Source organism: Molothrus aeneus, chromosome 19 (assembly GCF_037042795.1).
Source record: "Molothrus aeneus isolate 106 chromosome 19, BPBGC_Maene_1.0, whole genome shotgun sequence".
Lineage (NCBI taxonomy): Eukaryota > Metazoa > Chordata > Aves > Passeriformes > Icteridae > Molothrus > Molothrus aeneus.
The window spans coordinates 6,325,332-6,341,212 of NC_089664.1; the positions used below are offsets into that span (position 1 = coordinate 6,325,332).

The 15,881-nt window shown below is 56.7% G+C and overlaps 1 protein-coding gene and 1 long non-coding RNA gene across 3 annotated transcripts; both read left to right on the forward strand.

Annotated features, from left to right (window-relative positions):
• Positions 1-1,220: 1,220 nt before the first annotated feature.
• Positions 1,221-5,254, forward strand: LOC136564732 (uncharacterized). Its single transcript, XR_010784745.1, has 3 exons — positions 1,221-1,806; positions 4,157-4,275; positions 4,733-5,254. It is a non-coding gene; the product is annotated as an uncharacterized lncRNA (long non-coding RNA).
• Positions 5,255-12,395: 7,141 nt separating this feature from the next.
• Positions 12,396-15,635, forward strand: NTMT1 (N-terminal Xaa-Pro-Lys N-methyltransferase 1). Of its 2 annotated transcripts, none has more exons than XM_066563004.1 (5): positions 12,396-12,456; positions 13,426-13,485; positions 14,250-14,456; positions 14,620-14,872; positions 15,245-15,635. In XM_066563004.1, exons 3-5 carry the CDS (start codon positions 14,295-14,297, stop codon positions 15,499-15,501), a joined length of 672 nt encoding a protein of 223 aa, XP_066419101.1. In that variant the 5' UTR covers positions 12,396-12,456; positions 13,426-13,485; positions 14,250-14,294; the 3' UTR covers positions 15,502-15,635. The 2 variants fall into 2 exon arrangements, with proteins under 2 accessions (XP_066419101.1, XP_066419102.1); XM_066563005.1 differs by lacking the exon at positions 12,396-12,456 and adding an exon at positions 12,552-12,601.
• The last annotated feature ends 246 nt before the right edge of the window (positions 15,636-15,881 follow it).

Below are 15,881 nucleotides of genomic sequence, written 5' to 3' on the forward strand. Positions count from 1 at the left end.
AAGGGGCCAGGATCCCTCAGCCTCCCCAGGGACACACATGCAGACAGGGTCTTGCCTGCTTGGGATGTTGAGAGGCAGGAGGGAGGTGAGAGCTGCCTGTGCCCGCTGCCACAGGGCTTGGGGACATCCCATGAGCCGTCCTGGTGTCCCTCCGTGGCCTCCAGCCGTTCTCCCCGCGTCCTCTCACATCACTGGCACTTTCTGCCTGTCCCTGGGAGCTGCTCATGGGACAGATCCTGGTTCATCCTGTCCCCACTGTGTCCATACTGCCACCAGCACATGCTGCAGGCTCTGTGCATGGCCAGTGCCACCAGGTCCCTGTGGCCACCCCCAGATGCCAGCTCAGAGCCACCACCTGTGGCACCTTCCAGCAGAGGGTCACTGGCACATCCCCATCACAGCCACCCTACAGAAGTCCAAGCAAAAATTGTGTGGGTTTTACAGTGACCTCTGGCCCTCAGGAACCCATCACCTGGCTTTTCATTTACATCCCAAAAGCCACTTTAATTACCTCGGGGAGGGATCACTTCAGGGAGCTGATTTTTGGGGCAAAATGTTGATGGGAAAAAATCCTATGAACAGCCAAACAACCCTGAAGGGACCGAGGAGACTCGAGAGCCAGCCTCAAGCCTGTCCCTGCCAGTGACAAGAAACACCTTGATGAACTCTGAGCAAAGGTGAGGCTCCAAACAAACCCTTTGCAACCAAACCCTCTGGAAACCAAACCCCTTCTTTGCCCCGGGGCAAAGTGTTTCTCCGGTGACTAAGTTTGGAAGAAAACAGGATTGTTTGAAATGTCCCCTGTTGTTCCTGCCTCCCGCCAGGAATCACAAAAAAGAAAATAAATACCCGATTATTGTTATTGAAACTTTGAAAGTTCCCCTGGGAAGAGCAGAGAGCGTTTGCCCCAGCCCAGCCCCTCGGTGCCCCTGTCCCTGCTCCAGCCTCCCCGGCCAGCTGCAGCCAGAGATGTGCGGAGCCTTTCCAGACAACAAAAGCTCTCTGGCTGCCTGATTTCCCTCTGCCTTATCTCCCTCCGCGATAGCCAGGTTATCGGGAAATGGAAAAGGGCTCAGGACAGCCTGACCCCAATCCCTGGGGGACAGGAGATGGTGGCGGGTGCGGGGGCGAAGCTTTGCATGGGCGGGGGGCTGTCAGCACTCAGGGTCCCATCCTTTTCCTCCCACTGACGCCTTCCTCGCGTGCGGTGGGGTGAGCAAAACCTCTTTGGGGAGCGGCTTTGGAGCTGGGTGGGCGCTGGGAGCTCCGGTCCCTCCCGGAGGCAGCCGGGGCAGGCGCGGGGCTGAGCCCCGGCGGGGTGGGCCCGGGGACGGTGGGAGAGCAGCCCCAGCCCCGCGCTTGTCACCCAGACAAGAGATCAATAACTAATTTCACTGCAGCAGCAGCGCCGGGTTTTTTCCAATAATTGTGAGCCGGCGGTGGGGAATGAGGCTCTCAGCACCGCTCCACACCAGCCTGCACCCGATCAATCGCCACACCGCTGGGGCAGCAGGAAAACTCATTTTTCTCCTTTTCTTCCCTCTCCTCCCTTCTCTCCCTCCTGATCCCACTCCATTCCCTCCTCCTCCTGCTGTGGCGCTGCCTGAGCTGGGGGCTGTGTCCCCCCCACGCTGGGTGGGATGTGAGCTTGGGCTTTCCCGAGCTGGCCCCACGGCGCTGGGGACAAGGCTGAGCCTCCTGCGCTGCCTCAGCAGCCCGGAGCACTTTGGTCCCTGCCACCCACGGGCTGGACCCGGCTCCTTGTGCAGAGCACCGGCCCCAACAGCTTGGGTGAAGGTGGCAGAGGTGAGATTTCTCCTCTCCTTGTGGGATAAGGGGCTCCCAGGGATGCTTTGGCTGCTGTGTTGTGACTTTTGGTGGCCTGTTGGTGCTTTTGTGTGGTCCAAATGTGACTCTTACATTTTATGGCCTTTTTTCCCTGGGTTTTTATTCCCTGAGTGATTGGTTTGTTCCAGGTCAAGGATCCTACTGAGTTTCTCCCGTAACTATCCTTTACCCCCTCTGCTTCTGCAACCCTGCAGTGCCTCAGTTTCCCTCTATACCTATGGTAGAGGGGACTGAGAACATCCCTACTTGCTCCTTCCCATGCTGTTATGAGCCACCATGAGCTCCATGTCCCAAGGCAGAAGGTGTTGCTGGTTCCCAGCTCACAGGGCACTGTGTGGTTCTGGGGTCCCCAGGACCACGGAGTCCCACAGTCCCTGTGCCTGTGAGGTGGAGTCAGGGGTGCTGCATGCTCAGTATCTCCCTGGGACTCAGAGATGCTCCAGGGTGGGATCTGGAGGCACCTCTGGGTTTCTGCAGCACCTCCAATGGGTTGTGCATGAGGTGCTTGGGTAGGGCAGGGAGGAAGGCTCAGCTGTGAGTTTGTCACTGCAGCACCTTCCAAGCCCATCCAAGCCCTGTACACCCCATGAAGGTGGCAGCAGTGCAGCCCCTTGTTCTGCTCCCTTATTTAAGAGCCCTCTCGCTGGTTCCCCAGGAGCATCCCCATGAATTAAAGACTGCCTTTGCTGTGGAGCACGGAGAGCTGCCTGCATAATTTCAAAGTTTTATGACTTGCCTTGAAGGCTCCTATTGATTGGGGTCCTCTCTGGCTGATGGAGCTTTTAGTATGGCCTGGACTGGGCAAGCAAGGCTGGAATCTCAGCCTGTCCAGCTCAGCTCAATCACAGCTTAAAACCTCTGTGGCATGAGCTGCTCCTGGGAGAGTCTCCATGTGCATGTCCACACCAGAGCTGTTTGCACTTTGAGGGGCTTTTTGGCTTCTCAGTCTCAGCCCAAGAGCTGAGGCTCCCCATGGGGCCAAGCCACATCCCACATGGGTTTAACCTGGGGAATTATTTCCCTGGGTGGGTTTGATGCAGCTTTAGGAGTTGGAGTGAGGGCATCTTGAGGGGTTTCTGTCCTGCTGAGGCTCCAGGCACTGCTCACTGCTCACTGGGACAGCAGAGGGATGCTCATTGGGATTTGGGGTTCCTGTGCAGCACCCACTGCTGGGTGCCAGCAGCAGCTTCCCCCTGGGTCACGCTGTGCTGGCACAGACACAGGCGTGGGGCACTGAGGAATCCAGGAGCATCTCTCCACAACTGCCATCTGCCCTGTGGCTTGGAGAGGAGCTGGCACCTTCACTTTCGAGCTCTCCCTGCTACAGCTGGAGCCTGTGGGGCTCCAAGGGCCACAGCACAGCCAGGGAGGGCCATGGACCCTCCTTGGTGCTGAGAGGGGGGTGGGAGCACCCCCAGCCCCAGCACCCCCACACCTGCCATGCCACCACTTTCTCTGGGTACCACACACAACTGGGGCTTTGCCCCCTCCACCCCATGCACAGAACTGGGGCTGCTGGCCAGGAACCCCCTTCCCAGTGCCTGGTTGACCTCAGAGAATGCACTGGAGTTGGTGGCAAGTGTGGCCAACCTGTGACTCTGCGGCCATAGAATTGGCTACTTCCATCCTCTCCCAATTTTTGTGTCCTTGGGGGGCCCCTGCTCTCATTCCCTGTTCCCCCCAAGCCCAGGGGGGCCAGTGCATGGCTGGGCTGGAGTTTGGGACAGCAGGAGGGAGGTGGTGGGAGACCCCCTGGCTCCTTTAAGAAACCCACAAGCGGCTCCAGAAAGCAGCTCAAGGTCACAGCGGGAACCTGCGGACTTGGCAGCAGCCAGCGAGGGAGGAGGGATGGAGGGAGGGAGGGAGGCAGCCCGAGATCAAAATGAAATCACAGCCAGGGAGAGGGGCTGGCTGGCAGCACAGAGCAGGCAGGAGGGAAAGGGGGGAGCAGCTGAGCAGGACACGAAGGGAGTCCCACCCATGGGTGTCCCCCAGGATTGCTGCAGCCCCAACCCAGCACAGAGCTCTGAAGCTTCTCTGTGCCCCCCAGCCCAGAGCCCTGTGCCCTCTGCAGCTGAAGCCAATGTGCCTACAGTGATTCAAGCCAAGGAAAGTTCCTTTGTGCCCCTGGAGCCACCCTGGGAATGCTGGAGTCACTTCCCTCCCATGGGACTTCCCAGGCTCCACAGGAGGTTTTCCAGCTCCAAGAGGAGCAGAGCAGGAGGAAGCTGCTGGCTGGGAGGGCTGTATCCTGCAGCTCATGGCATGGTCCACTCCCAAACTTTTACCTTATTTTCTTTTAAAGCAGCAGCTCCCCGAGTCCTGTGATCACTGCTGAGTCTCTGCCTTCTTTTTGGGCCAGGAGAACTTTGGAGCCACCTTCACCAGAGATCACAGTGGACAAAACGAAGTCTTTAAAGGCTCAAGGTAGTTAATACAAATTAATTAAAAGCTCACAACGTTTCATTAAAATAAAAAAAAAATATTGCTATTGAAATGAACCTCACAGTTCTGGGTGCTCACTTGCCCTCTGGGCAAGTAAAGCTGGGTGAAGTGAAGGCACCAGGGATGAAGATGAACACTGTTGGAGGGAGGATGTCCACAGCAGGGTTTGCACATCCCTTCACAGCCTTGGGACCTGATCCTGTCCCAAGACCACACAGGGAGCCCCTGGCTGAACCCATTGGGGGTCTGGGGGCACAGGCAGACCCAACCCAGGCTGAGCTTGAGCTGTGGCTCCAAAGCTGCTCATTTTGGGGTTGGCTCAGCAATGCCCAATTTTAATTTTCATCAGCAGGATTAATCTGTGGAGTTATTTTCCCTTCCTCCCCCTCCCCTTCCTCTCCTACCCGCTTTATTCAAAGAATTTGATCATTTCTCGCAGGAGCTCGGCACCATTAACATTCACTCCCAACGCGTGTGAGCTGTGCTGCATCCCCAAGTGCTGCTCCTGCTGCCAGCCCTGGTACCCAGCCTGGTCATCAGCTTCTCCTTCCAACAGCCTGGGCTGGGAGAGCCCCTCCACCCCCCAAATCCACACTTGCAGTCCCCCAAATCCACATCTGGGATCCCCCAAATCCACACCTGGCTGCTGTCACAGCACTGCAAAGGAGGATGGCATCCTGAACTCCAGCTCTGCTCTGCAGATTAAAGCCAAGGGGCTCTGGGAAGAAACCCAAGGCAGAGGAATGGCCAAGAGTTACAGGGTTTGGTGATTTAAGTCAAGAAGATTTGTGACCTGGAGCTTTCCTGGAGTGACAATTTGCAGGCTTGCTTTTCATTAATAACAGTTAACTAACAAATGACTGTTGTTATTATTACTATTATTACTGTTATTATCATTAATGTTATTAAATACTGCAGGCCAGGCTGCCTTCCCTGTGGTTAGCACAGCCTCATCCATCCAGCCTTGGCTCTGAGTGCTCCATAGGTCTGGGTGCTGTAGATCCATGTGCAATCTATAGAATCTATACAGGAAGGTGTTTGATCTCAGTTTGCTTTCTTTGCTCAGATGAGCTCTGAAGGGGGCCCAAAGAGCCTGGGAAATTGGGAAAAGAGGAAACTGGAGCCTGGTGGGTTGAATGGTTGGCTGGATTGTGGTGGGGAGCACCATGACCTGTGCCCAAACCCAGCTGGGTTTCACCCCTGGGGTTCCCCAAAAGCTTTTCCAACCCCCATCTCAGGCCCTTTTTTCCTCACAGGTGCCTCAGCAGCAGCACTAACCCACATGTGCAGCCGCTTGCTTTACATCCAAAGGGATGCTGATGGGCAGTGCCAGTCCCAGGCAGGAAAAAGGAACTTTTGCAGCATCTGCTGCCTGTTGGATGCTGTGAAGGCAGCAGTGGCAGCACCTGCCTGTGTGCAGGCACTGAGCTCACCTGTGCCCACCACGATGAACCATTTCCTTCCTGAACATGAGCCCTCCCGGGATGTCCTGCCTGGGAAATGAAATCAGCTCTGAATGGGAAGTGCAACCGAGCTGGCCCAGCCCAGGAAGAAAAAGGGCAGCAAAAGAAAAACAAATCCAGAGGATGTAATGGAAAAAAAAAAAAAAAAAAGTTAAATGCTGTGTATGCTGCTGTCCCTGTCACTCCCCCCACGCCCACAGCCATGGTGGGAAGGCTGGCTTGGGTGATTTTTCCTTTAGCAGGATTTCTGCTTCACCACGGTCCTTTCCTTCCAGTTCTGGCTCTGGAGCAGGGAGCAGCTGGGTGCTGAGCCCGCCGCAGCCCAGCCGCACTGCCGGGCGAGGGCAAAGAGGCGTTCGCTGAGACGGGGAGCCGAGAGCTTTATTTTTAGTCTTGCTTTAACAAGTATTAATTAATAAGAGTGCAAATGCTAATGCCGAGATGACACAAACTGCGTTGCCTGAAATGAATGTTTGGGGCTTGTCTGTGCCAGGATTTACAGCCGGGTGGGTTCACAGGGGCGAAATCATTGCTCAAACTGCAAGGATAAGCTGAGCCGGCTTCTTCCCACCGAGAGCGGCACCGGCCGTGCCGCAATGGGATGTGCCGGGGGCTCCGGGGCCGCGCCGGGGCTCGGGGCCGGGCTCGGGGCTGGGCTCGGGGCTGGCTCCGCAGCAGCGCCTTGTGGTGCCACACCAGCTCATCCCTGCCTGCCGAAATCTCCCGGGAAGTTTTGCAAAGTGCGGATTATTTTAGGCTCTGCCCGTCGGAGGTGCAGGGTCATGCCTTGCAGAAGGATTGTTTCACCTAGTGAAGACCTCGATCTTTGGAGGAAAAGATTCTCTTTCCCCTGGTCAAATCCCTCTGTCCTGCTCATTCCCTGCCTGCATCTTCTTGCCCTCAGAGCTGGGCTTGGCTGGAGGGCTGGCAGGAGAATGAGGAGGTGAAGAAATTCCCCATGGAAGCAAGACTTGAAGAGTTTTTCCCACCAGCACCAACATTCTGTCTGGTTTTGCTGCTGGCATCACAGAAATTATGAACTTGAAGCTCCATCACCGTTAAGGCTGTTTTAGGATGTTTTAGGTTTCCAGTGAGGTGCTGTGAGACAGCGATGGTGGCTTGGGGTCCTGTGGGTTGTCCAGTGACTTAAACCTCTCCAGTGGGGCTTTTGAATCAGAGGGAAGAGCTCAGTCAGGCCAGATCCAGGCCAGGTTTTCCTCTTTCTTTCTCCTCTCGGCTGCAGGCAGGAGGGAGCTGCTACCTGCCTGACACAGCTGCTGCTGCTGCTATGGAAGCCCAGCTGCCTCCAGCGAGCCCTGCTCACCCGGGATGGCACGGCAGAGAGCTGGGGAGTGTGGCCAGGGCAAGCTGGGCACGGGCCATGCACTGGGAGCCAGGGACACTGCTCGGTGCCCACACTGCATCCTCCCTCTGCATCCTCCCTCTGCATCCTCCCAGGGCACACCTCATCCTCCCCAGAGTGCTCGCTGCATCCCCAAGCAGAGATAGGAGCTGGCAGGACTCCCATAGAGGGATGGGATCCCTCAGCCTTCTCATGCCAGGGGTGTCCCTGTCACCTGAAGGGGCTCAGCTGCCTTTTTGGGAAAGTCAAGAGGGGCTGAGTTGTTTTTTTTCAATGGGCTGGAAGGATACAGCACGGAGAGTGGGCAGGGAGGTGTCATTCACCAGGGTGATGTGGTGGTTCAGAGTGAGGATGGGACTGTGAGGGGCTGCACTGGGGCTCAGCAGTGCCAGAAAACCCCTGGTCTGGGGTTTGGGTGGTAGACTGGAGCCACTGTGTCACTGGAGCAGGTTTCTTGGATGCAATGGTTCGATCTTAGAGATTAAAGCAATTTAGCCCTGCGTCATCCAAGCCAGCAAACAGCCCCGCACCAGGATTGGGGCTGAGGAATCCTCCCAGCCCTTCACCACCCCACAGGGACTCAACCAGGGCACTGGGGACCACACAAGAAATCCCCACCCATGGCCTCACCAAACTCAGCCATGTCCCTGGGGCTGGACGAGGCTGTGGCTGGGTTTTCCAGGGAGGGATGCATGGCAGGATGGCGTGGCCGTGGCCCAGGGCTGGCTCCCCAGACAGCGCTGCCACGCTGCTCTTCAGCAGCTCTGTTCTATCATCGAATTTTAATTTAGTTAGTTGAGTTCTTTAAACAGTGTGAACTTGCTAAGTGCTTTGCATATTTTATACTCATGAGTAACATTTATCAAACAGAAAGTACAATTAATCAAAGAGGGGAGCGTTTGTAACTTGGAGCAGTTTGTATTCTCTCTCTTTTCCTCCCTGCTGTACCTTTCCTCTGTGTCTCCCTCCTCTTCCTCTTCACTGTCCTGCACTGCCCAGGGAGCCAGGACATACACACTCCTTCTTTCTCTTTTCCCTCACCAAAACCTGTACACCACACAAACACATTAAAATGTTTTTTTATATTTTGTATGTGTGTATGTATATCTGTACATCTATATATCTATATCTGTGTACCTATACATATGTTTATACCTATATCTATCTGCCTATCTGGTATACAAATACATGTGTATATATGAATTATGTATATGGTATGCTATATATATAATATATGTAGGAATAAATGGTTCATTTACACTATATGTTTGTATATATACACATATGTACACAATTATATTCACAATATTATGCACACATTGTATTTATATATATACTTATTGTATTTTTATATATATGGTATTTATATACACAGTATTTATATATATATATATATGGTACTTATACACATAGTATTTATATATATTCACTATACACATTATCTGCTAGCTGCAGTTTATAGTCTATCCCATCTATTATACTACATATAATAAATATGGGGTTTATATTTTGGTCTGCTGGGGGATTCAGCAGTGTTGGTGGTGGTGCTGCAGCCTCCTGACAAGAGCCAGCAGCTGAGGGAGTGAGGTGGGATGGACAGTTCCAGCTCTGAGCTGTGCTGGGTGGACACCTGGCCAGCAGAAGTGCCTGCCCAGCTCCAGACTGTTTGGGGACAATGACCAGTGGCTGGTGACAGGGACATGGGAAGCTCTGACGAGGGCAGAGTGTGGCTGCAGCCCCCCAGCCCATGTCCCCTCTCTTCGCTGGGCACTTGGAATGAGGTGCAGACCAGGGGCTGCTTCTGGAACAAACACTAAAGGGACAATGACCTCTGTCCCCAAGGCATCTGTGTTTAAGGGCAGAATCTCCCAAACCCTGTCAGTTTTTGGCTACAAAGGCCCTTGGGCAACATGGGTGAAGCCCTTGCTGGTACCTGGATAAGGACTGGCACCAGTGCTGGAAGATGAGAGGTGACAAAGGACCCGTGTCTCTGCTGTGCTTCTGAGTGTCTTGGTGGCTCTTGGCAGAGCATGGAGAAGCCCTGACCTAATTTATTCTGACTTCCCAAGCCTTGGCCATGGCACAGCAGACCTGGCTGAAGGAGCTGGGCAAACATGGACATGGTTTGAACCATGTTTGGCCAGGGTTGAACCCTGCTGCCAAGGCAGAGCAGAGGAGATGGAACATCCCCTGTGGTTCCCAGGAGAGTCCCTCAGGGCTCTTCCCATGGCCTTGGAGGTTTCAATGCTCTGTTAATTGCCATTAATGGCAGCAAACGGGGCAGGAGGTGCCCACCTGGACCCGGGTTAAACGGCACTGAGGGAAGGGCCGTGCTGGCACTGCAGGACCTGCCTTGCAAATCACCTGCAACAACACGTGCCGTCCTGGTCACCTCGTCTCAAAAATGATAGTGCAAAATTAATTAGAATTAATTAATCAGAAAAGGGTAATAAGGGTGATTAGGCACCTGGGGAAAAAAAAAATATTCCTGAAGAGCAATCGCAGCACCATGATTGCCTTGGAAGGTGGTGAGCGAGTGGGAGCAGGAGGGAGGGTGTGCAGGGAAATAAATAGGCTGGACAGAGGGGTCTGGGGGTGTTTTCTGTCTCCTCACACAAGGAATTACTGAGTGACAAGATTGAAACCCGTCAGAGGAAAAGCATTTCCCAGCAGCGGTGACCACGGGGAGGCAGCTGAGCCCAGGAAGGCACGGGCAGCTCTGCGGTGCGGCTGGAGCTGGGGCTGCTGCTGGGGCTGCTGCTGCTGCTGCCACTCTTTTTTGCAGATTTGGCTTTGCACAAACTGGCCCCAGGGTTGGAGCTGTCTCCAGCAGAGAGTGGGACTCAACAAGGAGTCCTCAAAGCTGGGACCCTTCTCCCCAGCTGGGCTCAGAAACACGGCAAGCTCAGGGACACTCACTTTAGTTTTCCTTTCAATTTTCAGCCACCCTCTGTTACCTCAACGAAATTAATAACAATAATAATATAAAATCAAAGGTAATATTTGCAAACAAGACCTGCCCCTGAGCTAAGGCAACTGCTGCAGGTTTCATTGTAACCTGAGGGGTCAAAGCAGAGCCCCAGCCCCCGGAGAGGATGGCAGCAGCATTCCCTTCCTGCCATCATGAAGGGTTTGGCAATAGGGAAGGATGGAGGAGGTGGCTGGGGCTTAATGGAAAGAGCCTTCAGGAGCCCCAGTGCAGCTCAGTGAAATAAAGGATAAAAGTGCCTTTTGTTGGGGAAGCAGAGGCAGCAAATACTGCAGGCACCATGGAAGACACGTGGCATGGATGGGATGCAGGTGCCCATTGCCTGCTTGAAAACACAGGTGACAACTGGAGCGATGCAATGGCTGCTGGCAGCTTCAGTGAGGGGAAAACTGGTGGGTTTGGGTCATTCAGGTGCCTGTGCATGGGGACACACCCCCATGCACCTCCCAAACACCCCTCCTGCCTGTGAGCAGCAAGGTGCCACCGCCCTGTGCTCAGTGTCCCCTCCCTGGTGACAAAGAGCCTTGTTTCTTTAAAACGTGGAGAACAAACTGCAAAAAGCAGTGCTTTTTGTGCACAGAGATGCTCTTACTGTGTCCCCTGCTCTGCAGTTGACTAAACACACACTCCTGGTGTCAGCACTGAGCCCCCAGCTCAGGTCACTGCTGTCCCCAGCACACTCAGGTCCTTTCACAGGGACTCAGGGGACCTGGGGGCCCCAAAACTGTCCCAGGCTGATGTTTGCTTGCCCAAAGGTAGGGACTTTATTTCATAGGTCCCATGGCAAGGGGGTCTATCCCTGAGGCCGCATCCTGGTTGTGCCATGGATTTCTGGATGGCCATGGGCTGAGCAGCTCTGTTTTGGGGACAGCAAGACCTTGTTTGGGCCATTAGGACATTTTGGGAGAGGCAGGTCCTGGGAATGGGCTCTGCTCCCCCTGTGCCCATGCAGCACCGCCCCTCTGGCCACAGCCCTCTGACAGCTTTGGGTGCCTTCAAGCAGATTTTGTCCCTCCAAGTTCTGTGAAACTCGGTTTCTGGGGAAGTTGAGGGAAGGACTCGGGTCATACTAAACAGCAGAGAATCCCCACCAGCCTCCATTCCCCACAGACAAAACTGTAGCCAGCCCAGCCTTGTCACTGTCACTGTCCCCAGCAATCCTCTTCCGAAGGCCTTGGGCACCCCCAGGTCCCATTAACCCTGTCCCGCTGGGGTGGGGTGAGACCCCGAAGGGGCTGGAGTGAGCTGTGCTGAGGAGGGGACACAGCTGTGCTGAGCCCTCAGCCCTGAGCACCCCGTGCTGGCCCGGCAGGAGCGGCCAGGGGAGGGCACCGAGAGCTGGGGACACCGGGAGCGGAGGGGCCAGTGCCCAACTGGGCACCGGTACAGGACGGGGCGTGTGAGGGGCCAGTGCTGGGGGTGTCAGTCAGTACCGGGCAGTGTCGGTACCCGTTTTGTTGGTGCCGGATTCTGTCGGTACCGTGTGTTCGGTGCCGGGTGTGTCGGTGCCGGGTTCTGTCGGTACCGGGTGTGTTGGTACCGGGTGTCTCGGTGCCGGGGTGTCAGTCGGTGCTGGGTTCTGTGGGTGCCGGGTGTGCCGGTACCGGGTGTGCTGGTACCGGGTGTGTCAGTACCGGGTGTTCGGTACCGGCTGTTCGGTGCTGGGTTTTGTCGGTACCGGATGTTCGGCGCCGGGCTCTGTGGGTGCCGGGCTTTGTCGGTACCGGGTACGTCAGTACCGGGTGTTCGGTGCCGGGGCCCGAGCGGGTCCCGCTCCCCCTCAGGACGCTCCGAAGTTCCCGCGGCGCAACGGCGGGACAACAGCGCCCCCTGGCGGCCAGGACGGGGCACGGCGGGAGGGAACGGGACGGGACCGGGACAAGGACAACGACGGGACAGGACCGGGGCAGGAGCAGGAGCCGGGACGGGGACCTCCGCGGCTACTTGTTCTAGCGACTCTGAGTCCCGTCATCCCCGTGCCAGCCGGACAGGCTCCCGTGGTAGTCTGCCCCTCAAGAACCGCGGGATATCCGCGGGTTGGCCTGGGGCTGCCCGGTCCGCCCCAGTCCTCTCTGGCCTGTCCCAGTCCATCCCAGTCCTCCCCCGCCTGTTCCAGTCCGTCCCAGTCTGTCCCAGTCCCTCCCGGTCCATCCCGGTCCGTCCCGGTCTCTCCCAGTCCGTCCCACCACTGACCACCCCCGGCTCGCAGCGCCCCCGCGCGGGCAGCAGTGGGAGAGCAGGGCAGGTCACGTCCGTGGCGTCACGGTGACGTCACCGCCACGCCGCCGCCTGGTTGGTCCCCGCGGCCGCCCGTGCCGTGGGGGGGCAGCGCGCGGCCGCCGCCGGAGGTAATGGGGGGGCCCGGGGGTCGCGGCCGCGGCCCGAGGGGGCGGCGGGAGCGGCACCCCCGGCACCCCCGGAACGCCTCTCCACGGGCCGCGGCCGCGGGGAGGGCCGGGAGGGGCCGGCGGAGCTGCCCGGGCCGGAGCCGGGGTAGGGCTGCAGCCGGCGGCCCGCGGGCTCCGCAGCACCGCGGGCCTGGAGCGCGGGGGGGGCTCGGCCCCGGTGGGCGGGAGGCGAAAGGGCCGGGCCGGGCCGGGCCTTGCAGCAGGGAACCGCCCCCTCGCACCGCACGGGGCTGCTGTAACCCCCCGGGCCCGGGACGGGACTCCCCTGGCGGCACAGCCACAACCCCTCGGCCCGGGGACCCCCGGCCGCGCACCCCCAGCCCTGCCGCTCCCCGGCCCCTGCCAGCGGCCCCGGGGCTCGGGCCCCTCGCCGAGGTGACCCCTCCACGCCCTGTGACCTCCCCCCCACGGCTGCGGCGTCCATGGGGCGAGTCCCAGCCTTCACCTGCCCGCAGTTCCGCGGGCCCCGGCCGCGTTTCAGGGGCTGCTTGGGCGGCAGGAAGGGTTCGGGTTCAGATTTAGGTTCGGGTTAGGGGGGCTGGGTGCTCTCTGCTGGTAGGCTGTGACACCCTGAAAAATGAGTCACCAGGGACTCACCAAGCCAAACCCAGGCGAAGGAATGGGGTCACTGCTGGGAGGGTGAGCCTGAGTCCCAGCCCGTGAGATCAGACAGGAGCACTGTCCAAATTGGAGTACAGGCAGGAGCACTGAAAGAGAACCCTTCATGCACTGGCTGCACTCGTCACTCAGCCTCTGAGCTAAGGGGCAGCAGCAGCTCCTGGCCCCCAGCCTCCCTGGGAGTCTGTCTGTGGGGCTGGGGTGTCTCTTACCTGTGGTTTCCTGGGGTCATGGTCACACTTACAGGACTAGAGGGGTGATTTGGTTAAATCCCATCTTCTCTGCTCCTAGATCACAGCGTAGACCAGCTCCTGGCATCACTGAGCCAAACTGGATTTCCACCAGTGACCTGTAAGTTGAGATGCCATGTCCCCCTTTCCTATCCCTAGGCTGTTTGAGGCCACATGGGGCCACCAAACCTGTCTAAGCTGCCATAGAAAAGGTTTTGTGTCTAATGGGGTATTTGCCAACAAATTCAAGCCATGAACTCTATATATTTCTTTATTTTGTAAAGGTGTTTGAAGTCCTTGAATTTACCCTTTGGCCACCTTAAATCTAGTTTCTAATCCCCAGCGCAGTTAATCAAATCCATAGTGGTTTGAATTATGAGATGCCTGGGGGCGATTTATAACTTGTATTGCTGATTATACCTTGACTTTATTATATTGCAAATATCTAACTTATGGTCACGGCTGAGATTTACAATCCTCGGGTAGGTGCTCAGGATAACTTTTAGCAACTCGAGATGTAATTGGAGGTGACTGATGGGGTTGTTGCCACACATAAACATGGAGTCTGTAAAATGTTAAGACAGGGAAATGAGAGGCAGAATAGGTGAAAAGGGTGGGTCAGCCTTAAAATGTAATTGTATAATTGCATGTATTGCTGAGCAAGGCTCTGCCATACCTGTTCTGGCTGAGGCATCTGCTCAGGGAGTGGTTTTGGGCTTGTTGGTCTCCAGAAAATACCAGGATTTAGATCTTTGTTTCTTCTTGCTCTCAGCTGAAGGTTTTTTTAGTTTGCAGTAGCCCTGGGGAGGGGGAAGGGGTGATAAACAGGTGTGGGGTGCTGCAGAGCTGACTCACTCCTCGCTGGTTTGGGTTCTCCCATCCCAGGGGAGCAGTGAGTCCCGTGCGGGCCCGTGCGTGCCCTCGGCCAGCATGACCAGCGAGGTGGTGGAGAACGAGTTTGAGTTTTACTCCAAGGCAGAGAAGTACTGGAAGGATGTGCCCGCCACGGTGGATGGCATGCTGGGGGGCTACGGCCACATCTCCAGCATCGACATCAACAGCTCCAGGAAGTTCCTGCAGAGGTTTCTGCGGGTAGGTGGCACAGTTTGTCGTGTTTCTAAAACCCCGCCCTTCTCCCAGTGTGGAGCTGGGCTCTTCCCTCTGAATTGCTCCATGGGATCCTCCGTGTGGCTGTCCCGTTTCTCCTCGGTGGGTGCCTCGCAGTGGGACTCACCCCTCACGGTGGCTGTTGCAGGATGGCCCCAACCGGACGGGGACAACCCGTGCTCTGGACTGCGGGGCTGGCATCGGCCGGATCACCAAGCGGCTGCTGCTGCCCCTCTTCAAGACAGTGGACATGGTGGATGTGACAGAGGACTTCCTCACCAAGGCCAAGAGCTACCTGGGCGAGGAGGGCAGGCGGGTGCGCAACTACTTCTGCTGTGGCCTCCAGGACTTCAGCCCTGAGCCAAACTCCTACGATGTCATCTGGATCCAGTGGGTCATCGGTGAGGGTCACTGTTTGTGGGGTCTTTCCAGCCTGTCCTGTTCCCTTGAGGGGGCAGGTGTCCTATGCACCTTCATGCAGCTTGAGGTCTGGATGGAGGATGAGCATCACAGCATGGGTGAGGGCCTGGGGTGGGCAGCTCATGGAGCCCCCATGGAGGGGCCCTGTACTTTTTCCCCCAAGCCCTCAGAGGCCAGAACAGAGGTGTGGGTCGGATGGAGTTGAGTAGTGAGACACAAGTTGGACACCCCCAAGCTAAAGCTTTCCCTGCAGATGTCTCAAGTATTTGGTTCTGGAGGGATCCCAAATGCAGCCTCTGTGTTTCCTCCCCTTGGTCACCCTCTGTCCTCTAACCCCTGCTCTGCCCCTCCAGGACATCTCACTGATAACCACCTCTCCGACTTCCTGAAGCGCTGCCGTGCCGGCCTGCGGCCCAACGGCATCGTGGTCATCAAGGACAACATGGCCCAGGAGGGTGTGATCATGGATGATGTGGACAGCAGCGTCTGCCGGGACCTGGACGTGGTCCATAAGATCATCCGCAGAGCTGGGCTGCACCTCCTGGCTGAGGAGCGCCAGGAGAACTTTCCTGATGAGATCTACCACGTCTACACCTTTGCCATGAGATGAGGGCAGTGGGAGAAGGTCTCTCCCGTGTCGTGACTCCCCTTCCAGGGGCCGGTGACAAGGACGGGACTTCGTCTTCCAAGTTGCTGCTGTTTGTGAAAAGAGGTGTTTGCCAAATACATTTTCCTGCTGTTGCACTTCTGCACGTGAGGTCTGTCGGGTGCATGTTGGCTCCGTGCCACCCTCAGGGGCTCCAGACAGGAGCAGGAGGGTCTCCAATGCATGAGGTGATCCATGGGCAGCTGCAGATTGCTGACTGCAGTGCACAGGGCTCCTGCTCATGAACTGGAGCTTGGGGCACCTTTGGCACGGACTGGGCTCCATTCCTTGCTTGGGTGTTTGACCCCTTGCTGCTGCTCAGCAATGAGCTGGGTAAGGCAAAG